General features: G+C 41.1%; 1 protein-coding gene across 1 annotated transcript in view; it reads right to left on the bottom strand.

Moving 5' to 3' along the window:
* SORBS1 (sorbin and SH3 domain containing 1) overlaps window positions 1-25,929 on the bottom strand; it is a 71,728-nt gene that overhangs the window by 16,113 nt on the left and 29,686 nt on the right. Inside the window, exons 12-15 of the mRNA XM_010000784.1 lie at window positions 24,619-24,733; window positions 7,212-7,437; window positions 3,314-3,399; window positions 92-138 (exon numbers count right to left, since the gene is read on the bottom strand). Of these exons, the coding sequence (XP_009999086.1) occupies window positions 92-138; window positions 3,314-3,399; window positions 7,212-7,437; window positions 24,619-24,733 (474 nt within the window). The remainder of the gene's footprint in view (window positions 1-91; window positions 139-3,313; window positions 3,400-7,211; window positions 7,438-24,618; window positions 24,734-25,929) is intronic.

Raw genomic sequence — 25,929 nt, 5'->3', positions numbered from 1 at the left:
TATCCAATTGCACAGCCCTTCATAAGTCCTGTGTTCTAGGGAAAAAGGCAGAGGAAGAACACTCAAAGTAGTAGGAACAAACTGTACTCACTTTAGTGTCTGTGCTTTAAAGTCGAATTTGGCTCTAGCAGGTCTCATCTGGAGATCAAAAAAGCCAACACATTAAAAAAATCATTAGGTTTTCAACCATCTTCTGAAAAAAAGCACCCAAACTCTTCTATAGCTAACATTAGTCTGGGAAGGAATTTGAATGCAGGTGCTCTGCTGCTACAAGCTTGCATACAGCTGATAGTACAGTCCAAATATGCTGGTGGGTCTCTCCCATTAGGGCAAAAAGTGTCAGTTTCTGGCATAACAGTAATTAAAAGCTCTACAGGAAATGGATTTAACAGCAGCAAACATTTAAACGTGACAAACCCTGCTGAATGAAAGCTGCTCCAGTAAATACAGCTACTGGGGCCCCCAGGACCAAATTTACCTTGATGTGTGAATGGAAAAGCAGAATTTATTAGCTGGGAGAAAAATATTTTACTGATTTTAATTGATGTGGTCCTTACTCATTATTACCTGGCCCTGCTGAATCATGCAATGTGAGCCAAGTACTCTGTATAAATTGGTAGAAAAGAGACAAAGGTGAGGAGGAAATACTAATAAATTAATCACGTCTAAAGAAATGTCTTCAGTGGCTATAAAGCCAAAAATGACACTGATAGCAGGCCTAAGCTTTAACGCTTCATTCACTTGGCTGATTTTCTAAGGGCCAGAAAATATTTAGAATAGTTAAATGTCATTTTAGCAATACAGCATAAAAGAAGAAGTAGTCACATCCATGTGGCACCAGAGCTTTTGAAACTACATGAACAAAGAGCAGACAAACATACCCCTTCAGTACAGTGACCATCATGGCTGCTGCAGTGCAGCACCTCTGGAGAAACCTCTGGGAGCTGCTGTGAAGAGCCCCAGCAACAATCCCTAAGGCAGGAAATGCCATTTGGCCAGAACACCTGGACTAGCATCCAGTCCTTGGGAAAAGTGTCTTGGGCTCATGGGAAAACCATCTACCTCCTCCTTTATCTCTTTCAGAAAGACCAACCAAGTCATATGCAGTGAAACATGGTGGGATTTTTTCCAATTGTTTCTGAAGGACATTAAGCATTTTTCAATAGGAGAAGAAACAATCTATTTCTAAAAAGCCTATGAGAGTGTCACATGACCAAGATCAACAAGACATGAAGTTTCTAAAAGTAGGGCACAGACAAGAAGGCAATGTAGCAATATGATGCAGAAAATGTAGAACGCCTTTGATTCACTAAGAGTAGCTGATATTTAAAGGCATGCATCACAGGTGTGCACCAGCAATTCTCAGCAGGCATGCTTTAACATATGCAGCTTGGTATAGACATACCAATTAATTTACCAGGCACGAGAGTCAAAGCAGATCTAAATGAAGCCAGAATGGGAAAAGGGAAGGTGGAAAAAAACAAGAAACGACATTCTCTGAAGAGCTAATGTCGGCCTAAAGCACCACATTGTGAGAGGCAAATATTGCTTTGGGTCAAGCAGCAGACTGAGGTAACTATAACAGACCTCTGACCCAGATTTCCTCTTTGCTGTATCGTCTACATTTAGGAGGTCCCCAAATCGCTCATTAGTGATAAACTGATGATGCGTTGGAATAACCCCTGTGTGCCTTCTAGCTGCAATATCAGCTTCTTCTTGCTCACGTTTGAGCCGTCTCTGGTCCTCTAAAAGTTTCTGCCATGAAATTGCATAAAATGGGCAGTAAATAATCTAGTTAAGGGCATTGAAAAGCTGCCATAAATGTGACTTAAATAAAATTGCTGAAGTCCCAGAAAATAGCTGGGATTTTACAGTTCAACATCAAATACTGATTCTACTAACTACACAGTACCCTTTCATTTCGCAACCACAGAAAGTACATCACCATTATGGCAAAACTGAAATTCAGTGTATACGGAGGATCTGATCCAGAGCTGATGGAAGTCAACGAGGTGTTTTTCTAAGTTTTAGTCAAGTCCTGAGAGCCTCTAAGAAGACTGCTGATAATGCTAAAAGCTGATCCAATCTCCCTTCAACCAACAAAGAGTTTCTCTCATTGACTTCCAAGAGACTTGAATCAGCCCTGCAGGTAAGTTCCAAGGAATCAAATTCCCCTGAGCTTTGCAAGGAGCTTGGAAGAGTGCCTAACCACCTCCAGGTATCAGGTTCTCCCATACTTCCTTTGGACTCATATAATACACTTTGTAAATAACATAAATAAACCCCAAAAAGGTTTTCTGAAGTTCTGAAACCTTTGACACACTAATGGAAATGAGCATTCTTGAGTACCTGGGCAGAAGGATTCTTCCACCTTTTGGGGCTGACTGTAGGCAGAAGTGCTAACTCTTTTGAAGTTAGCAGGTCTTAGTGAATTCAGAATTTGGCTCTTACTTGAGTTTTCATGCTGAATTTTGGAAGTGGGGGGATTACTAACTGTTTCATGGGAGAAGACAGTAAAAATATACTCTTCACATAGGAATTAAGAGCAAGTGTTTCCATATTTCAAAGCATACATAAGCATTGTTTGAACTCAGAAAATTAACACTAAAAATATAACCTCCCCCCAAGCAGTGAAAATTAACAGCTTCTTGGAAATCAATCACTTTATAATTTCTTTAATTCAGCTTGAACACACTCAGTGCTAAAAAGTTTGTGGCTTTCCTATTATTTTGGCTTGTGCCAGTGTTGCCTAGCCATTTCAAAAAGGACTGCTACATGCTGTCACCAACAACTCAAGATGCCATAAAGAATTCTAGTTTGCACTGGGGTGAAACTTCACACTATCTGATAGCTTAAAATATCATACATTTGCTGTTCAAAAACCTGAGGACTACTACAAGAAATACACTGTTCTCACCAGTTTGATTAATACCAACTCGAGTGGCTTCCTCAGAGAACAATAAAACCGTAAGTCACTTAAAGAAGAACCATTTCATCCTTCTCTGCAAATATTGGGGTGTTTAACCACATCTCACATACATTTCCAACCTTTTTACATATATATATAATTTTGTGCAATTTGCAAGAACTATCAAGTTCATTTTAAACAGAAGCTAAAATGGACTACACATTATACATTAAATCAGTGTCAGAGACAGTATCAAAATTAGAAAACATTCATTCCAGCTTGCTGCTCTAACTTCCAATATACATATCCATGGACATACAAGCTGTCCTTACATAAGGCTGAATTCTACACTTGTTTTACGTGGAGCTGCTAAAATTGTTATTAGGCCACAACAAAGGACATTACCTCTTTATCATCATGCCGTCTACGAAGAATTTCTTCTGGAGTTTCCATGTAATCAACTGGTGCAAAATGCCTTGGTGATTCTGAATCTACTTCGAAACAACATAAGGAAGTTAGAATACAGATGGATTTATCTAGCATCACCAGAAAGGAAAAAAAAAAATAGATATTTTAAAATAATTTGTTTCCATTACAACAGTATGGATTCTCAATTGCCATTGACCAAATTGCCAATCAGATGTTGATAATTGATAATTTATCTATTTGCATTTTTTTCCCTTTTGGGCTGTACTTGTGAACAAAGAGCCAAAACCAGGGAGTAAATAACAGAAAGAGTAAAGACATAGAAGGACTTTGTGAAGAAAAGACTTGCTGCCATCCAAGTATGATTTGGCATTTTACTGTTGAGAAAAGTTTAATACACACACACACACACACACACAACTAGACCTTGAGAAACTGCTCCTTAAAACAAATCATCTTGGTTTGTTTTATAATCCCACGTGTGCAAATGAAATATCTCATATTGAGATTCTTGCATCCCTGGAGTTGCTTGAGAGACAAACTGAACCCGCTGTCATTAGAAAAGCAGCGGAAATTGTTTCTCAGAAGTGCAGCTGTTAAAAAGTCCTGAACAAAAATGCTCAGCAAGACACGCAAAGGACATTAGACACACTCGGGAAAAAAAAGAGAGAGTCAGGGGATGCAAAGGTGGGGTGTAAATAATGCAAGGGTTGTGGAAGGGGATGAGAAAGGAAAGCAAGATGACACATGAAGGGACACTGGTAAAGAACACAAAAAGCCACCTCCTAGGTACGTCCCAAGTTCGTTTTGTGGGTTGTTGTTTGTGTCCAGGCTGTGACAGAGGGCATATGGAACAGGGTTCCCATTGTTTAAGGAGTCAGGAGTGCCAGCCTGGCCCATGGAGCTATCTTGGCTAGATCCTGTGGTGGGGAAGTAGCTAAGCCTCTCCACAATGTCAAAAGAAGACAGGCGCCTTGGGACAAGAGGCCTGTTTCTGGAGCACAGTTGGTGCTGGGAGTACTGACTCTTGTCTCCTATGTTCCCCTGCAGCTGTATGGGGTCATCTGGGTTCTCAGGGCTGGACACTGCCAAGCTTCCTGGGCAATCTGGGGGTGGAGTCCTGCAGGATTTGTGTTGGAAGGGCTTTTTCAGTCGGAAGGGGAGTGGACTCATTAGGTAGACATTTCTGGGGAGCATGTGTCTGTCTCCATAGACATCCCCTTTGGAATCAAGGTTCCTGGAGGGCTGCTGCTGCTCGTGCCTTCGGATGGTAGTGAACCTGGTATAGGAAGCTGGGCATGTGCCTTTGCATCTGCTGATTTTATGTTTCTGAGGCCCATTGAGGTTGCTGCTACTGCTGCCGCTGTCATTGGATGCATTTGAGAGGAGATCTATCTCATCTGTGCAAGCTGAAAATGTGTCCATAGGGATGGCATCACTGACATCTGAACCTGTGTCCTCCACGTTGCTGCAGGAGTGGGAGGATTTATCTGCCAAGCTTGCAGCATCCTTTTCTTCCTGGTGTGCTTTTGGCAAATCCAGAAGAAACTCTGCAGAGCAGGCAGAACTCAGACAAGTTTTGGATTGGAGAGAAGTGGTGAATTTGGTTTGTCCAGTGGAAAAGTCAAGCGAGGGCATTGACCGGGATCTCTGGATCAGCTGCTCAAATGCACTGATACGGGAGGAAACAGTGTGTTTGGGGATCTGCTCTGAATCCTCTCGACTAAGGCTGTGCTCCAGCCTGTCCTTTGCTTCATTCTCAAATTGAGATGCAATATCCCTCACACTGCAGGAAGAGGCTGTGCCCAAATGGATCCTGGACCGGTTGATCTGGTGCATGTCTTTATACAGTGTTGTAAATTCCATCCCACTCTTCCTTGAGGCAGGAAACAGGTAGCCTTTTGTAGAGTTGGTGCCATACTCCTGCAGGCTCATGGTACTGCCAGATTTGATGGCATACTCCTGCTTCGACTTCATCAACATGTTTTCTATGCCTTCCCCTATGTCTACCATGAAAGCTTTTTTAGTATCGAATAAAGCAATGGAGCTACGAAGGTTTTCGCAGCTTTGAGCTTTCTCATGAGATAGCAAAATACCCTTCTTGTCCTGCACAAGAGCAGCTGGAGCTGCTAGCTTGGGTTTGAATTTAGAAGGGAGGATTTCAGTAATGCAGGCTTTTGCAGCTGATAAGGGCTTCTTATGTTTACATGCGTGACCTAACATACCGGTATGACTAGCGTTAAAGGTTCGGCTATTAACTGAAGAGGGTGCAGTCATATGAGCATTCCCACCTTTACGATCCACTGGTAAGCATGCAGGATAAAATAAACACAACCTGTTAGCTTAAGTGCCAGAAAGCTATTGAGAAAGGAGAAAGAACATGCTTGGATTTCAGAAAATGCACTTTAAAGAAACAAAATTCCAAAACGTAAATAAAAGCAGGAGTAAACTGCACAATAAGCCGCGCATACAGGAGTAGGTGAAGTGCTGCTAATGTCTCTAAAATGAGAGGGTTGGCCAGAAGCAGATCTGGAGCACTTTGAAGGTACTCTCCTACAAAGTGCTAAGGATCACAAACTTCCAGGGAAGTTCCATAGAAAAGGGCAGCTGAACTTTGTGCAGGATCAGGGCATCAGCAAGAATGCAGGGGCACTAACACAGCAAAAATGGCTTAATACCAAGCCTGTTGTTACACCTAATTGGCCCCACCACAGTGCTTGCTAGACAGTTTATTTCTGGGAGGGAGAGGACAATCAGTGGCTGACCCTGTAAGCCTAAGCTGGCCAAATCAGCTGGCCTTGCCCATAAACTGCCTTCTTAGAGATTCCCCATACTAGGAATAAGCTGAGTGTCCTTCAGAAACTGTGGTTGGCCATGTTTCCTTTAAAAATCAAGGAGTCAGATCAGATAATATTTTTTTTTTCCAAGTCAGATCCAGTCTGAGTTCAGCTTAGACTGCAATTTTTGTTTCCAATTTTAGTTCAAATTCAAATATCAAAATAACCATTCAGGTTCAGTTGCAGTTTGGGGAACAAGAACTGTTTGAACAGATTATTTTTGTTCAGATCGTTTGACTCTGCACCACAGTCCTGACATAATGCTGAAAAACAGCTGGAAGATGGAGGCAGAGAGAGAAGTTTTTGGTCTGATGTACTATTTTTAGGGAGAGCAGTTTAGAAACCCGACACATTCCTTCCCCAGTGCTCTCCCTATCTCAAGCCATTTTTAGGTTGAAGTTGGCTCAGAGATACATTTCCCAACACAGCTCCCTGATGGAAGCCAGGCTCTTCCTTGTCCTAATATTCTAAAGAGCCCATGATGTGGGGAGGAGAGGAAAGGAGATGCAGTGGTCTCTGCTGCCTTGCTGTCTCAAAGCTTGCAGGACATTGCTCGTTCAGAGTCCCATGCATTCTCTCCATAGCCTTCATAGGCAGGAGACTGTGAAGTACATGGTGCCAGCTGCAGGAAGGTAACCAGACCAGCAGACATGGTGTGGCTTGCTAAGATACCAGAGCAGGAAGAGCAGAATAGGCAGGGAAGGGGTCTAGCACGGCAAGGCAGTGGGAACAGATGTATACCAAGGCCAGCCTGAGCAGCACCGGGGAAGAATTTGAGGGTGTGGCTGAGATGCCGGACAAAGGGAGCTGGTCTCCATTGGGAAAAGGAACCTGGATCAGATAAAAGTGTCATGAAAAATAATGGCCAGCATGGGCTGTGAGAAAAAAGGAGGGAAAACTGTGGATGGCAAAGAGGAAGGACAGATGAAACCCCAACTGGCTTGACTAGGCCTCTAAACCCTGCAGCAGAGTCTGCCCTGTATCACCCAGCTTTTGACACTGTGCAGAATAGAGAAGAGGCTAGTGCCCTGATCACCTACCTTTTGTGGAAGCAGAGCTAGAAGGTCGCTTGAGACCACTCAGCCCCTGGAATGGGATATCTCCACCTTCCAGCACACTCTTGTAAATCTGCCTTTCATTCTCCAAGCCAGCAGGGTCCCCCAGGGCTGGTTCTGACTCCCTTTTCACTGCATGGTAGTTAGGTGAATACGTAGAGCTGGAAAATACAAAAAAGGGGGAGAGACACCAGTGGGTCACTTCTGTTTGCTAAGAACTTCATGCAAAGTAAGAGAAAACCATTCTTGTGAACGCAGAATAAACTGTATGAAGAAATGATACTGAATGAAGATGTTATTAATACATTGCCATGATGTTCTAGGTTTGGCACTACAATGCATTTGCCACCTGAGGGAACTCTCCCAGCTGGGTACCCTAGAGAACAGGTGGCAGGAAAGCACTCCTTCTCCATTTTTCAGATGAGACAGCAGAGTCACAGAGCAGATGCATGATTTCTTCGCAGACACAAAGAAATTCTGTGGCTAGCTAGAAGTAACACAAGTATCTTCCAGTTCCCAGTCCTCTCTCCTTAAACCTTAGCCATGCCTGTCCCCGGTTATAAAGCACAGCTGTTCAGTTCATCTCAACCAGTTCAGCCTCCCAGTTAACACTATAGTTCAAGACTCCCAGAGCAATCCCTCAAACCCATCACTAAGGGACCATGCAGAGAAGCAGCACTATGAGTCTATAGACATTACTGTTTTAAATGCAAAAGAAATCCCAAGGTGTGCACAGTTTTGATCAGCTTTGTCTCAGGCTTCCACTATAAGGAATGAAAAATCCTGGACTCTGGGTCTACTGTACAGCTATATAATAAACAAAATGCTGATAAAATTAGTATAATTTTAATTTCTTAGACCTTTAAAGACTGGACATTTTATACCCCTTTCCTCAGACATGAACCTAAGCACAAGTATGCCCTCACATCTTATTTCTAGATTTCACTGTTTTCTCACTTAAAAAAATAAAAATAACCTACAATGCCATGGTATAAATGTACTTTCTAGGTACGAAAGACTTGCTAAGCAACCAGGGAGATAGTGCTTTCCTAAAAGCTAAGCTCATAGGATACCAATTCTTGTGCCCAACCAGGCTCTTCAGAAAAAGATGCAGTCTCACGGAAAGCTATTCTGGGGCCAAAGAATGTCTGCTGGAAAGTTGGAAAAAATAAAATAAAATAGGGCATTTGCCAATTCATGGAAACATTCTGAAAGCTGATTTATACCCTGAAGTCCAGAAGGGATTCAGATTTTTGTGAGTGTGGAAATGCTTGTGGTTACATCTGCTTGTTGTGGATAAAATTGTACATGCATCTGTTTATTTTGGAGAGATGTACTTGTGGGCTAAAGAGAAAGCTTTCAAACACATCAGAGGGCTGGCTGCGGAGGCAGAATTACACAATGTCTGGATCACAAAGATTTTAATTTCTGGACAGGGAAAACCAGGTCATATGTGGTCCCACAAATTACTCTCTCAAGTAAAAGCTTGTGAAAAGCATTGTGAAAGAGAAAGGGAATACTGTCACTTTTTCAACCTAGGCAATGCTCAAACAGCCACACAGCTACAGAGCTGTTGTGTCTTACGGGGGTCGAGTAACTCAGCACAGCTCAGCATCTTGCTCTGGAATTTTTTTTTTCTTTGTGTGTGTCTGCTCCTCTTTTAAAACAAACTAACTCCATGTAAAACTCATTTAGGCAGAGTATACTATTTATTATGTATTCCTCTGGAAAAGCAGTACCACATTAGATCTTTGAGAAATATCATTACTGCTATCATTGCTCCTTTTACGGATGCTGGAAAATTACTGCCTTCCATCAACTGCAGCCTTTTGGTCTGGAGTGCATAAATGGGAATATCTAACAATTTATCATAAATGTCTAACAGAAACAAACTTTGTTTATTCCACACAATAAAGTTATTGGCATGAAGTTACAGTCAATTTGCAAACTTCATCAAGATGGAGTTAAAGATCTGTTTGTTGTGGTTTCTTGTTTATGCTTTGTGTTTTTTTTTAAAGTCACTGCCTAGCACAATCACCAATTCTTATCTAGGCAATGCAATAACTCATGTAATCACTTAAAAATTCATTCAAGACCAAAACGCAGATATTATACCTAGACTCATCTAACATATGTATATAATTCTCAAGGTATATGCTTTGTCTACATCCATCACCAAAAAATAAAGCCAACCCATTTCCAGTGCCCTAAACCCTGTTCTACACACTCTCTGTAAAAAAGACATCAAAAGTAACTGGAAAACTTACTAGGAAGAATGGTCTGTGGAAGTTTCCAGAGGAGTATTCTGCAAAAGTTCAAACAAAGGAGTCATTGATACATACTTACACATGAGGAGAAAGAAAAAGGTTTGCTTAGGCAGTTTTCCATTTATTGCTTGAATATTAGCCTTTAGGAGACATCGAGGTTTAAGTCTAAATGCAATTTAAGCTGTCAATATCTTTGCAGAAAAGCAACAATTTTCCTGAGTTCCTTCAGGGCAGTGACAGGTTTTTAGCACAGCTGCCGTTTTGCAGCGCCTAGTCTTTTGTCTGCAAATGAGTCATTGTGAATAAAGCCAAAAGCAAGAAGAGATAACCAGCTGGGCCATGACCAGGAGACACATGCTCATAATTATTTCCCCAAGCTTTTCCCCCAACCAGTCACTGCCCACTTTTGCTTTAAAGGTATATTACATTTCTGCAGCATAAAACATTCCTTGGCATTCAAACAAATGTCAAAGCACTAACAAGAAAAGCAATGTTTCCATTCAGTTTCCTTACTTAAGAGAAGCAATGCCAGCTGCACAGGTTCAATAGCAAAAGCCAGTTCTTATCCGCTTGCTTTAAATCCATCTAACACTTCATAGACACACTATTTTAAAAACTGAAGGCAATTTTAGAAGAAATGCTCTGTTTGGTGTCCCCTCATCTACCTGAAGATTCCTATATAGGAAGAAAAAAGCAAATCTTGGGTTTCAAAAAGGAGCTTTTTCAAGTCCCGGTGAAATGCCGCAGCTTCAAAAAAAAAAAAAATCAACAGGAAAAAAAAAAAGGAAAAAATGGCGTGTTACCAAATTAATGTATCATTTCATGGTTCAGGTCCCGCAGACCCTCAAAAAGCAGCAGCTGACCTGCCCTAGAAGGCCATGGCAAGGTGCAGCATATGGAAGTGTGTAAAATCTCTTGGGAATATCCAAATCTTGGGTATGCGTGAGCTCCCAGCAGAGAGCAGGGCTTGTATGAAGGGAGGGTAGATGGCAACACGCTTGAAAGGCACGAGATGATGACGTGACGCCAACCAAGAATTTTAAGCTGATTGCTGCTGCCTATTCATGTGAAAAATAGAGAAGGTCTTTTTGCAGACCCTGAACTCAAAATCCTGAAGGGGGACGGGGGGTGGGAGGCAGCTGAAAGGGAATGGGGGAGAGAGGAAATCACTGTATCTGAAATGGATTTCAAGCCGGATTCTTAGCATCACATTCTATTATTTCTGACAGCAACACAGCAAGCCATGCAGTCAGAATGGTCAGAACCATTATTTATCCCAACCTCATTTAATAATCATCCAGCAGTGAATAGATTAGAGCGGAGAGTTTGGAAACGGGGATTGGCAGCATGAAAAGAATAGGAAATACCTTCTGTGGCTTTTTATGTGGCGCTTTATAAAGCTTCTCCATTTTTTCTAAATCTGCCTCTAACTCAGTCTGGTAGAGGTAGAGATCTTTTTCTAGATCAGTCTGGTTAAAGAAGGAGAAGAAGAATGGAAAAATAATGCTTAGGGTTAGGGGAAAACAAAGGAATGTTAATTTTGAATTAAAAAAAAAAAAAGGCCAGCCTTTTTAATTGAAAAAGACAAAGATGCTATGGACAATACACAGAAATTCAGTAGTTAATCATGTTTCAATCATTACAAAGAAAATAGTTTTAGGTATTTAACATTCAAAATTAAGAGATGCACAGGCCTGCTAGAATCTAATTCTACAAACCATAAAGTTATAAACCCACCTGTAAAAAAAAAAAAAGACACTGTAATAATATGCAATATGCTGTTAGTATAATTATCATTGCAAGTCAAGATAGCAAAACCACCACTCCAAATTATGGCTGATTATGCTTTAAGAATTGTTTATTAAATCAATTTACTAGCTACTTCATTGTTAGGCTAATGAGCTCCAGCCCAATTAAAAAAATCACTCACAAGCACACAAAACCCAAGCAATGCTACCAAAAAAAAGACAAAGAAAACCACATACGCACATACATACGCGCTAGATGCTGTAGTACAACGTACGTGAGACACAATTACCTTTCTATCCTCTCTAGTAAGGATAGAGCAATCTCCAGGAGTATAATCCCAAATCTTTTTTGGAGGCTGATGGAAAGCAGAGGAAGGAAATGAGGAAATGAGGATAAGGAAAGACATCACAGAGAATATGGAAACTGGATTAGAACAGAGCGGGAATACAATAGGGAATTTGCATCAACACTGAAAAGAAATTAAAAAAAAAACAACCCACAACATAGAAAGAGAGATAGAACGAGGGATAAATCCACTATAGCACAAATATCAAGAAATCGTGGGAGGCAAAAGGGAGCATACATGCAGTCTGGGAGGGGCCATTTTCAGTAGTGTTTGAGAAGATTTTTGTTTTTGCAAGGTGCTCTAAGGGACTTTGGACTCTCTAAAGGGAGCCCACAGCTGGTGGTTAAAGCATTCTTAACACAAAACCAAAACAAAATAGGGAAAAAAACACACACTCATAAAAAACATGTTTTGCTCATTTTTTCTTTTCAAAATGAAAGGGTAAATAAAACAAGGGCCTTTGATAAAGGAAGAATCTTTCCCGCCCCACCAGACTATGAATACATACCATGTGAACAAATGGCTGAATTTCCAGTGGTGGCATTGTGGGGCAATGAGAATGCAGAGTTGTTATTATATTTTGCTGGCTTGGGAGTTTGTTTATAGGGGGTTTTGGTGTAGAGAGCGGGACACATGGAAGTTTGGGAATTTTTATTTAAAATTCATCCTAGAGGTAAAGGTGCCAACTTCAAAATAGGATTTTTCTGCTTGGATGCACAGGTAAATATCAGGAGGATTCTTCAAAGTGAAATACCTGAAACACCTACCCAAATAATGCCATGCTAATATCCTCACTTCACCAGATACACACCTCAAAGAGCCTTTCTTCTTACTTTGTGATATCAGAATACATTTGCCCTGTTTCCAAACAAAAATAACCTTTGTTGGCTGGCGAGCTTAGCAACATCTTAGGTGTCCATACCGACTTCTTTGACTAGATTATTAAAGTGCCTCCAAGTCACTGATAGGGAATCTCCCAGTGTCCATCTATCATAAGTGAGACTGTGCTACAACACTTGGATCTTGATCCAAATCCCTTTTCTAGACTGTCCAGATCTGTAGTTTGAATCTGTCCCACTTTACATTTGGACAGTCACTGTGTGGTTCCAAACACAAAATACCTATTTCTTATCCATCAAATCAACAGCTGCAGGTAGATGGTGCTGCAAAGATTTAGGTTTGAGGGAAGGTGTGGAGAAGGCAGGACATGCACCCCTTTTTCAGTCCCTTGCTTTTCCATTTACAGCAAAGAGATTACTCAGTGCTGTCTCAGGAAGGGCAGGGAGAAAGTGCTCATGTGTGTGATCCTGCTATCACAGCAGAGGAGAGCTGACCTCTAAGACTGATCAAATGTCAAGTTTTGTGGATGGGCTCCATGGAGCTGCAGAGCTTTTAGGGAGGGAAGGCAGCAGCACATGGGAATTCAGTTTTGGCAGCACACCGAAAAAAGAATTCATGCTGCAGAGACTGATATATCTGTCTGCAGGGCATGCACCTGTTTATGGAGTTGCCCAGAAATGCATCTGGGATGCTGGTGCAGCAAAGTGTCACTGCAGATACCATAGGAAGCACATGGGCTTTCCTCTGTGGGGAAAGCGCCATGCAAGTATCTTTGGAGAACAACACCCACAGGCTCACAATAATTCTATGCTCCATTTTAGCAAGGGTATTCCCTGTCCACATCATATAGCTGCAAATATAGTCAGAAAGCCAGGGGAAATCATGCCTGTAAAAGCACACACTGTCACCAGCACTGGAAAAAAAATAAAAAATGGGGCAAACAGAATCTTTGAAAATCCCTGGTGCTAGCAAATGTCAGTTGAAACTCTTCGGTTAGGCAGGAGGCTTAGCCACTAGCTGGTCACAAAAACTGGTCCTCTCATGACTAGAGTGAGCAAAGCTACAAAAAGCATGCTCTGTCAGCTGTGATAATGAAGCTCAGATGGAGCTTTGCTAGCTATAAAACTCCAAGATTACCTCCTCAACTGGAGTGCCTGATGCTGAAGCACTTTGTACAGAATTCCTCATTCAGAGACTGGCATAGTTGATCAGGGAGGATGGCTGCATGGCTTTGGAGCTAGAGCAAACTGACAAGGGATATCATTTCAAGGCAAACTGTAAGAAAGCAGCCCACAACAAGTGCCCTGAGCAAGGTGGGGAACTTGTCACCAGAACAGATGCTCTGCAGAACAACAGATGGATTGCTGGTGTGGCCTGAGATGCCCCTCTTCTGAAAGAAGGCCAAGGCTGCATGACTAAAAGTGCAAATGCACACTTCTAAGGAACAGATACACCCTCACCCCTAGAAAGGCTCAAGAGCATAAATGCTCTCCTTTCTCTGGAACATCTTCCACTAACTTACAGCAACTTGAAGGATCACAGAGATGACAAACCTTAATTCACGGCAAGAGTATATGGCTATTAATTACACGGCAGCAAAGAGAAGCAGGTTTCTTCTCATTTTGTGGAAATCTTAAACCATGACAATTTGTGAAGGGTTAAATCCTTATACTGACATCACTTAAAAGCCTCAGTGAGGTGGGATTTATCTGACTTCTATTGCCTAAAGGTTAGGGGTTCTCATCTCAAACATTGTTGAAGTTCCTTCAGTTTAGAAGATCCATAGCTATAAAACAGTTTTCTATGGCAGAATGGACTGCCCAGCCACTGCCCACTTTTGTTTTTCAGTAAAAACTACACTATTTCTGTGATGTGATCAGACTGGACACCCAACTTCAGACAGCTACATCCTGTGCAGAGGAATTTTGTCACTTCTATGAGAACAAAGACCAGATTTAAAGAAAACTTGCTCTCCAGTGTCAGTGTGAAGTTGCCTTTGAAGCCAGTACTGAACCTTAAAACATATTTCTGTTTTGTTGCACATGCAGGGAAATCTCAGCAGCAATCAAAAGTGGTGTGCTTGTGCATTTGACAACTGACCTCAAGGGGCAAGGAGAAACAACCACAATGCTTGAATAGATGTGAGAGGCTGATACTGACCCTCTGGTGTAGTCACACTAACTTATTCAAAAGTATTTGATAATAAAGTTAGAAATGTTTAATGAGTAAGAACCAGGCCATAAAATACTTTAGTGTCACATTTTCTTCCAGTAGCCATGACACCACAGGACATCAAAATGTCCTTTGTCCTACTGAATACTTAAGCTTTGCTTCATCTTTTTCTAGAGTGGGAAAACAAGGCTTTCTCTCTCTTTCTCTTTCCTTTTCTTTCCTTTCCCCATACATAGCAAGGCAAGCTCAATCTGAAAAGAAAGCACACTGTTCTTGGACTCCTTTGGTTTCAGAGAATGGCAAGGGCCATTCAACAAAGACTGATACATCCCATTTAGGCAATGGGCAGCTACATGCGTAAGGCGACAAACAGGAAACAGGGTCATGATCTGTTTATGGTCAGCTAGAAACTACTGACCTACAGTTTATAAGCCAAGACCAGGAACAAATCAGTGATTCTGTTTGACTTAAAGCTACTGATCAGCCATTCCAGATCTTGTTAGGTGAGGGAAAATAAGGGCTTTGAATTAGGACTTTCAATAATGAGAACAGGGCATTACTTCTACCATTAACAGCAAAAATGCAGCTTGAACTACAGTATGTCAAAAAATATTGCCTTGTTGATACATATGGCTGGAAGGTGGGGAATGTTTTTAAATGGCTTTAAAATACTTTAAATGGTCATAGAACAGCTGCTTCATATCAGTACCAGGATGATGTTATGAACAATTACATTTTTAAATAAGTAAGACAGCTGTTCCAGGTTTAGAGCCTAGCAAAGAGATGTGGCAGTCATTAAAAAAATAAATTAAAAAAAAAAAGGCAGGTTGACTTCATTGGTCATTGCAACTATCAAACTTACCGGTTTCCCAAACTCCAATTCCGAAAAGAATTTATACCAAGGTTCATTCTTTAAATCTATCTCTTCTGGGCTTATATCCCGAGTCTAAAGGAATTGGTGATAGGGGAATGGAAGAAAGAGAAGGATAACATTATGCAGAGAATACACGGAAAGGGACTGTTAGAGATGCAGATCCCACGGTTTCCATTCTAAAATGTAAATATTTAGGCCTTATAATTTGAAATTTCTATTGCACCTCTCTCAGAAAGGCTATGAACTGCTTTGCAAACATCAGTTAAGCCTAATGGCATCATTGTGAGCAACATGAATATGAATTAATTACATTTTACACATCAGGAGACCCACACAGAGATTAAGCAGCTTGCCCAGAATCACAGGGAGACTCAATGGAAGAACTAGGAGTCATCTCGTCCCTCAGTTCTTCTGTCAGTCACTTCCATTGAGTCCAAAGCTGCACACATTTTTTTAAGTTATTGGTTTATTTGGTTAAAAATTTGGTTAAAAAAAGAGATTCAGTGAGACCTGAATGAAATACTGCATCTTTAACAGCACATGAATATGTGAGAAACCCTGTTCTATACACTGCAAACAGAGTGAAAGGTTGTTTCCTAAATCAAAGAAGACACAAGTCAAGAGTGCATTCCTGAAAGATCTCTGAAGGGATGGATAGAGAGACATTACTTGTTTCTTCACAGATAAATGTTAGAGAATCAGACAAAACTACAATGAAGGAAAATCAGACAGGACAGAAAACAGTGCAGCTGAAAAGGAACTTCCCTTTTGTTCATAGAATCTGTTCTAATTAAACAAAAAAAAAAGTTGAAACAGCTGTAGCTGTTTAACAACAATACAGAGAATAAGGTTCATTGCTGAGAGTTATGAGGTGCCACTCACCAAAAGACACCTCATTAACTCTTGCATTTCAGTATGCCTAGCCCTGGACACAATGGATCTCAGTGCACTGAAAATAAAAACATGTTATGTCTGACACGCCAGTGTGATCCCAAGTGCTGCATCACAACAAGTGATGAGCCACACACATGAACAGAGGGCCAATGCAAAATGGGGTTACTGAGGAAGTGGGGAGTTTCCAACAGTGCTGGGGCTTTGCTAGATATCCCAGACTCTGCCACAGTCATTAGGCTTCACAAAAAATGCTCTAGGGCAAGAGTTCAGGACTGATCCTGAAAGAAGGGTAATGCTTCAATCTGAAAGATCAATGGTTACCATCATGTTTGATTATGTATACTGAGCCCATGGTGCTCCTGTTCTCTCGCTGAAGAACATCATCATTCACAAGACAGGTCACCTTCTCCTGCCTCTCTGAATAGGACTGGCTCAGCTGCTCCAAGGCTTTTGCAGACTTTCACCAGGACCCTGGGACTCAGGCATCCCTATCTGCTGCTGAGTCCAGTTTGGAATTTGTCTGGTTGGGAAGCAATTACCAACCAAAGAGGATGGGTTCCACATTTACATATTTGTATTCTAATTTGTATTCTATTTGTATTATTACTACTTCATTAAACCTATTCTAGGTTTTTTTCCCCTACCTTTAAGTCTCTCTCCTGTGTTCCCCTTTTTATCTTCCCCTGAGAGGACAGTGGGGAGATAACAGAGAGCATCTATCACCTGGTTATTGGCTAAAACCAAGATAACACCAAACAAAAAAAATATTGGTGTCAATGGGAGGCTCTTCATTGCTCTGAAATTGTTTTGAGCTGGTATTCTAATAGGCAGAGCTCTGGGTGTGATTATTAGGAGATATCCACAAATGTCATGCAGTCTCCTTGAAAATCTAGTCCCCAAGCACTATACTACTGTTGCATTTAATGAGACTGATGGAGACCATGAGGCCACTGTTTCACTGTTTCTTCTGTGATCTGTCTTGAAATTAAAGCTTAAAAAACAATATTGGAAGTAACACAGCTATCACATTCTTCTTGTCTTTGATGAGCTCTGTATAATTTTTTTTTTAATGATGCTGATGATGATCCTGCTTGTAGCCTTTAGACTCTGATTCAACAGCTCAATTAAGTTCATGACTAAGTCTGAACATGTACCAGTGCCACTGGTGATGCCAGACGTTTTGTAAAGGCTTAAATACTCAGATGAGGCAGGCCTTTTGCCACAAGTTTTAATCTTGGCTGTTTACTGTGAGAAAAATTGCCACTCAAGTTAGAAGAAATCTTGCTCCAGGATGAACTTCAGGAATGGAATTATAATACCTTGTTCAAATCACTCCTCATTGGCACTTCTCTAATAGACTGATCCAATGCCCAGCGGGATCAAGAAAGTCATCCATCACTCATTTCAGTAGGCACTAGAATCATGCTCTTATATCAGATTCAGCTTTGTTCAAGTCAATGAAGGGACACGAGTGTGAAAAGAAGCTGGTTGCAGGAACTCCAAAAAGAAAGGGACCTCTAGAGCACTTGGAAAAAAAAAAAAGAAAACCCACCAAAGGACTAAGGAGAAGCATTCAGGTCCCAGACTTGACTTGATTCTAATATTTCTTTCGATTTAAATCGCTGTTTACTCTTGTGTAAAATCCTTGGCAGGTTTTCCAGGAGCATTCCTTTACCTACTCCATCAATACCTGAGCTGTTAAGGCACAAAGTCCAGATTACATTTGGAATTTTGCATGCAATTAGTGCTTCCAATAGAATCCTTCAGATTATTGCCTATATAGAACAACTATATGTACCAAACTGGCTATTCATTAGTAACCTCACTCGGTATTTTCGAGCACTTACAGTGTTACACTCATGCCACTGAAGGACACCTTAAGTGAGCTGTGGTGATTTATGCAGGACTGGCTGACAAGGTTAGCACCACCTCTCTGCCCTGCCCCTAGCCAAGTGTTCTCAGCCAAGCCTGCAGAGTGAGACTTTTGCATGACCCCAGCTGCTAATTCACAGCATTACTTACTAAACCAAACTGAAATTGTTAACAGCTCATTTAATACTCCAGGTTACACACCAGTGTAGCTGGGGAGCCAACTCACACTCATTCTGCCACCCCTGCCACAGAACTGGTGAGATCCAGCTAAGGAAGAAAGCAGCCCAGGGAGAGGACCATGTCCTAAAGCACCTCAGAGGCATGCCCTGAGGCACATTACAGGCACTTTAAAAATTAGTAGTTTTGGCAGCACACCGAAAAAAGAATTCATGCTGCAGAGACTGATATATCTGTCTGCAGGGCATGCACCTGTTTATGGAGTTGCCCAGAAATGCATCTGGGATGCTGGTGCAGCAAAGTGTCACTGCAGATACCATAGGAAGCACATGGGCTTTCCTCTGTGGGGAAAGCGCCATGCAAGTATCTTTGGAGAACAACACCCACAGGCTCACAATAATTCTATGCTCCATTTTAGCAAGGGTATTCCCTGTCCACATCATATAGCTGCAAATATAGTCAGAAAGCCAGGGGAAATCATGCCTGTAAAAGCACACACTGTCACCAGCACTGGAAAAAAAATAAAAAATGGGGCAAACAGAATCTTTGAAAATCCCTGGTGGTAGCAAATGTCAGTTGAAACTCTTCGGTTAGGCAGGAGGCTTAGCCACTAGCTGGTCACAAAAACTGGTCCTCTCATGACTAGAGTGAGCAAAGCTACAAAAAGCATGCTCTGTCAGCTGTGATAATGAAGCTCAGATGGAGCTTTGCTAGCTATAAAACTCCAAGATTACCTCCTCAACTGGAGTGCCTGATGCTGAAGCACTTTGTACAGAATTCCTCATTCAGAGACTGGCATAGTTGATCAGGGAGGATGGCTGCATGGCTTTGGAGCTAGAGCAAACTGACAAGGGATATCATTTCAAGGCAAACTGTAAGAAAGCAGCCCACAACAAGTGCCCTGAGCAAGGTGGGGAACTTGTCACCAGAACAGATGCTCTGCAGAACAACAGATGGATTGCTGGTGTGGCCTGAGATGCCCCTCTTCTGAAAGAAGGCCAAGGCTGCATGACTAAAAGTGCAAATGCACACTTCTAAGGAACAGATACACCCTCACCCCTAGAAAGGCTCAAGAGCATAAATGCTCTCCTTTCTCTGGAACATCTTCCACTAACTTACAGCAACTTGAAGGATCACAGAGATGACAAACCTTAATTCACGGCAAGAGTATATGGCTATTAATTACACGGCAGCAAAGAGAAGCAGGTTTCTTCTCATTTTGTGGAAATCTTAAACCATGACAATTTGTGAAGGGTTAAATCCTTATACTGACATCACTTAAAAGCCTCAGTGAGGTGGGATTTATCTGACTTCTATTGCCTAAAGGTTAGGGGTTCTCATCTCAAACATTGTTGAAGTTCCTTCAGTTTAGAAGATCCATAGCTATAAAACAGTTTTCTATGGCAGAATGGACTGCCCAGCCACTGCCCACTTTTGTTTTTCAGTAAAAACTACACTATTTCTGTGATGTGATCAGACTGGACACCCAACTTCAGACAGCTACATCCTGTGCAGAGGAATTTTGTCACTTCTATGAGAACAAAGACCAGATTTAAAGAAAACTTGCTCTCCAGTGTCAGTGTGAAGTTGCCTTTGAAGCCAGTACTGAACCTTAAAACATATTTCTGTTTTGTTGCACATGCAGGGAAATCTCAGCAGCAATCAAAAGTGGTGTGCTTGTGCATTTGACAACTGACCTCAAGGGGCAAGGAGAAACAACCACAATGCTTGAATAGATGTGAGAGGCTGATACTGACCCTCTGGTGTAGTCACACTAACTTATTCAAAAGTATTTGATAATAAAGTTAGAAATGTTTAATGAGTAAGAACCAGGCCATAAAATACTTTAGTGTCACATTTTCTTCCAGTAGCCATGACACCACAGGACATCAAAATGTCCTTTGTCCTACTGAATACTTAAGCTTTGCTTCATCTTTTTCTAGAGTGGGAAAACAAGGCTTTCTCTCTCTTTCTCTTTCCTTTTCTTTCCTTTCCCCATACATAGCAAGGCAAGCTCAATCTGAAAAGAAAGCACACTGTTCTTGGACTCCTTTGGTTTCAGAGAATGGCAAGGGCCATTCAACAAAGACTGATACATCCCATTTAGGCAATGGGCAGCTACATGCGTAAGGCGACAAACAGGAAACAGGGTCATGATCTGTTTATGGTCAGCTAGAAACTACTGACCTACAGTTTATAAGCCAAGACCAGGAACAAATCAGTGATTCTGTTTGACTTAAAGCTACTGATCAGCCATTCCAGATCTTGTTAGGTGAGGGAAAATAAGGGCTTTGAATTAGGACTTTCAATAATGAGAACAGGGCATTACTTCTACCATTAACAGCAAAAATGCAGCTTGAACTACAGTATGTCAAAAAATATTGCCTTGTTGATACATATGGCTGGGAGGGGGGGGATGGTTTTAAATGGGTTTAAAATACTTTAAATGGTCATAGAACAGCTGCTTCATATCAGTACCAGGATGATGTTATGAACAATTACATTTTTAAATAAGTAAGACAGCTGTTCCAGGTTTAGAGCCTAGCAAAGAGATGTGGCAGTCATTAAAAAAATAAATTAAAAAAAAAAAGGCAGGTTGACTTCATTGGTCATTGCAACTATCAAACTTACCGGTTTCCCAAACTCCAATTCCGAAAAGAATTTATACCAAGGTTCATTCTTTAAATCTATCTCTTCTGGGCTTATATCCCGAGTCTAAAGGAATTGGTGATAGGGGAATGGAAGAAAGAGAAGGATAACATTATGCAGAGAATACACGGAAAGGGACTGTTAGAGATGCAGATCCCACGGTTTCCATTCTAAAATGTAAATATTTAGGCCTTATAATTTGAAATTTCTATTGCACCTCTCTCAGAAAGGCTATGAACTGCTTTGCAAACATCAGTTAAGCCTAATGGCATCATTGTGAGCAACATGAATATGAATTAATTACATTTTACACATCAGGAGACCCACACAGAGATTAAGCAGCTTGCCCAGAATCACAGGGAGACTCAATGGAAGAACTAGGAGTCATCTCGTCCCTCAGTTCTTCTGTCAGTCACTTCCATTGAGTCCAAAGCTGCACACATTTTTTTAAGTTATTGGTTTATTTGGTTAAAAATTTGGTTAAAAAAAGAGATTCAGTGAGACCTGAATGAAATACTGCATCTTTAACAGCACATGAATATGTGAGAAACCCTGTTCTATACACTGCAAACAGAGTGAAAGGTTGTTTCCTAAATCAAAGAAGACACAAGTCAAGAGTGCATTCCTGAAAGATCTCTGAAGGGATGGATAGAGAGACATTACTTGTTTCTTCACAGATAAATGTTAGAGAATCAGACAAAACTACAATGAAGGAAAATCAGACAGGACAGAAAACAGTGCAGCTGAAAAGGAACTTCCCTTTTGTTCATAGAATCTGTTCTAATTAAACAAAAAAAAAAGTTGAAACAGCTGTAGCTGTTTAACAACAATACAGAGAATAAGGTTCATTGCTGAGAGTTATGAGGTGCCACTCACCAAAAGACACCTCATTAACTCTTGCATTTCAGTATGCCTAGCCCTGGACACAATGGATCTCAGTGCACTGAAAATAAAAACATGTTATGTCTGACACGCCAGTGTGATCCCAAGTGCTGCATCACAACAAGTGATGAGCCACACACATGAACAGAGGGCCAATGCAAAATGGGGTTACTGAGGAAGTGGGGAGTTTCCAACAGTGCTGGGGCTTTGCTAGATATCCCAGACTCTGCCACAGTCATTAGGCTTCACAAAAAATGCTCTAGGGCAAGAGTTCAGGACTGATGCTGAAAGAAGGGTAATGCTTCAATCTGAAAGATCAATGGTTACCATCATGTTTGATTATGTATACTGAGCCCATGGTGCTCCTGTTCTCTCGCTGAAGAACATCATCATTCACAAGACAGGTCACCTTCTCCTGCCTCTCTGAATAGGACTGGCTCAGCTGCTCCAAGGCTTTTGCAGACTTTCACCAGGACCCTGGGACTCAGGCATCCCTATCTGCTGCTGAGTCCAGTTTGGAATTTGTCTGGTTGGGAAGCAATTACCAACCAAAGAGGATGGGTTCCACATTTACATATTTGTATTCTAATTTGTATTCTATTTGTATTATTACTACTTCATTAAACCTATTCTAGGTTTTTTTCCCCTACCTTTAAGTCTCTCTCCTGTGTTCCCCTTTTTATCTTCCCCTGAGAGGACAGTGGGGAGATAACAGAGAGCATCTATCACCTGGTTATTGGCTAAAACCAAGATAACACCAAACAAAAAAAATATTGGTGTCAATGGGAGGCTCTTCATTGCTCTGAAATTGTTTTGAGCTGGTATTCTAATAGGCAGAGCTCTGGGTGTGATTATTAGGAGATATCCACAAATGTCATGCAGTCTCCTTGAAAATCTAGTCCCCAAGCACTATACTACTGTTGCATTTAATGAGACTGATGGAGACCATGAGGCCACTGTTTCACTGTTTCTTCTGTGATCTGTCTTGAAATTAAAGCTTAAAAAACAATATTGGAAGTAACACAGCTATCACATTCTTCTTGTCTTTGATGAGCTCTGTATAATTTTTTTTTTAATGATGCTGATGATGATCCTGCTTGTAGCCTTTAGACTCTGATTCAACAGCTCAATTAAGTTCATGACTAAGTCTGAACATGTACCAGTGCCACTGGTGATGCCAGACGTTTTGTAAAGGCTTAAATACTCAGATGAGGCAGGCCTTTTGCCACAAGTTTTAATCTTGGCTGTTTACTGTGAGAAAAATTGCCACTCAAGTTAGAAGAAATCTTGCTCCAGGATGAACTTCAGGAATGGAATTATAATACCATGTTCAAATCACTCCTCATTGGCACTTCTCTAATAGACTGATCCAATGCCCAGCGGGATCAAGAAAGTCATCCATCACTCATTTCAGTAGGCACTAGAATCATGCTCTTATATCAGATTCAGCTTTGTTCAAGTCAATGAAGGGACACGAGTGTGAAAAGAAGCTGGTTGCAGGAACTCCAAAAAGAAAGGGACCTCTAGAGCACTTGGAAAAAAAAAAAAGAAAACCCACCAAAGGACTAAGGAGAAGCATTCAGGTCCCAGACTTGACTTGATTCTAATATTTCTTTCGATTTAAATCGCTGTTTACTCTTGTGTAAAATCCTTGGCAGGTTTTCCAGGAGCATTCCTTTACCTACTCCATCAATACCTGAGCTGTTAAGGCACAAAGTCCAGATTACATTTGGAATTTTGCATGCAATTAGTGCTTCCAATAGAATCCTTCAGATTATTGCCTATATAGAACAACTATATGTACCAAACTGGCTATTCATTAGTAACCTCACTCGGTATTTTCGAGCACTTACAGTGTTACACTCATGCCACTGAAGGACACCTTAAGTGAGCTGTGGTGATTTATGCAGGACTGGCTGACAAGGTTAGCACCACCTCTCTGCCCTGCCCCTAGCCAAGTGTTCTCAGCCAAGCCTGCAGAGTGAGACTTTTGCATGACCCCAGCTGCTAATTCACAGCATTACTTACTAAACCAAACTGAAATTGTTAACAGCTCATTTAATACTCCAGGTTACACACCAGTGTAGCTGGGGAGCCAACTCACACTCATTCTGCCACCCCTGCCACAGAACTGGTGAGATCCAGCTAAGGAAGAAAGCAGCCCAGGGAGAGGACCATGTCCTAAAGCACCTCAGAGGCATGCCCTGAGGCACATTACAGGCACTTTAAAAATTAGTCGTTCATTGTTTAACACATCAGAGAAACATAAAAACTGAAGCAGCCTGCTTTGTTGCATAATGCTTTCAACTCTCTTGCATCAACTAATGCTGTGCCCTAGAAAAAGTACAGCTGGCAAGACAGCTGCTAAACAGGTCACAGTGTCAAACATGGATTAAAAACCAGGGTTAGTGATCCATACTTAACACAGAAAAGCACACGCCCAAAAGGAAAGAAGCTTCTCAATCCCCCTGGATCTTGCTTTCTAGAGAACAAAAATGTTAGGAAGGAAGTTATGCAAAACAATTTTCAAAACAAAATATACAGGAAATACATCACAGGAGCACTGCAATGTAAGCACAGAAATCCTGTCAGAATGAAAATGGACAGGCACATGAAGAGAATTTTACAATTACAGGATAAAGCCACAAATTAGGATAAAACAAACATTACCATCTTTTCATTGTTCAGAACTGAGGACTTTCCTGGCTGATAGTCATAAATACTCCTGGGCTCTGCACGGTATTTTCTTGTGTCCACCTTCTTGTCTGGAGGCTCCCAGTCAGTCCTGAGGAAAGAAAGGTCAATTAACCCAAAACACTGTGGTTTCCATAGAGACAAGCACTTCCTTTTGACAGGCACCTTTCCCTGTTAATCCTGGTTTCATCGGGGTACTTTTGTCAATCTAGGAAAGGAGCCTGCTGCAGGAGGAACAGTTCAGACAGGGCTCAGTTCTTATATTTATCTATAGCTGGCAGTTTGACATAGCTCAGCTGCTGAAACCATTGGAGCAAATGGGATTTCTTCCAAGTACTTTCAATAAACTTCCAGACTTCTGTATCTTTCCTGATTGGAAATAGCTTAGTGATGGACTTCAACTAAGGTCACAAGTTTGAACACATCCAAACTTTGAGCAGAACTCGGACTAAATCTCTCTTCTAAATTTCTTCATTTTGGCCACATCACTGATTACTTGACTACTACTGCTTCAGATTCTGGGGGCACTCTGGAATCCAATAAGGAGTATTTTCTAGATATAGGAACCAATTACCTCAGACTGGCACATCTAAAGAACAGTCCATAGACCATCCAATCAGTTACAATTTTGTGTAGCGTCCATGTTGGCACAGTTCAGACAATTTTAGTCACAAAGCACTCAGAATCATTATCCTACAATGTCCAGCTCCTCGGAAAATAATATATTCAAGCACATCACACAGAATATCCAATGCCCCTTAAAAAGCCCAGAAAACAAGCCATTTAAACTGGTAAACCAATTCTGATCTTGCTCTTGATATGTTGCCCAAATTGAGTTGCCCAAACTCTCTCCACTGGCTTAGGAAAGACAGAGACAACTAATTTAAATTTTATTTTTTTTTAAAGTAAGGCAAGTCAATAGCCAAAATGACTGTCCTAAAACATTGTACAAATTTGATCACAGCTTATCTTTACAGTCTAGTACAAACGTGATTGCTTAAGATTTCAACCCTGGAGAAAATTCTCCCTCATGAAACACTTTTATCCCTTGACAATAGGAATAACTAATTATTGTAATCCTTTAATTTTCAATGTACTATACCTTAAATTCCTGTATAAGGAAGACATTCTATCAGCATACTATGTCTCCTGATCTAGTGGCCTAAGATGCTCACTGAATCAGCAATCTCAAATTACGGCATTGCTCATTTGAGGCAGCAAGTGAAAAATATAAAGAGCATGTGGAAGTTGGTGAGGAAGGAGCAGTTCAAGAGCTGGGAGAATTCA

This window comes from Chaetura pelagica, unplaced genomic scaffold, assembly GCF_000747805.2.
Source record: "Chaetura pelagica isolate M959 unplaced genomic scaffold, ChaPel_1.0 scaffold166, whole genome shotgun sequence".
NCBI classification, from domain to species: Eukaryota; Metazoa; Chordata; class Aves; order Apodiformes; family Apodidae; genus Chaetura; species Chaetura pelagica.
Note: the sequence above shows the minus strand (reverse complement) of the source record. Positions and strands in the feature narration are given on the sequence as shown.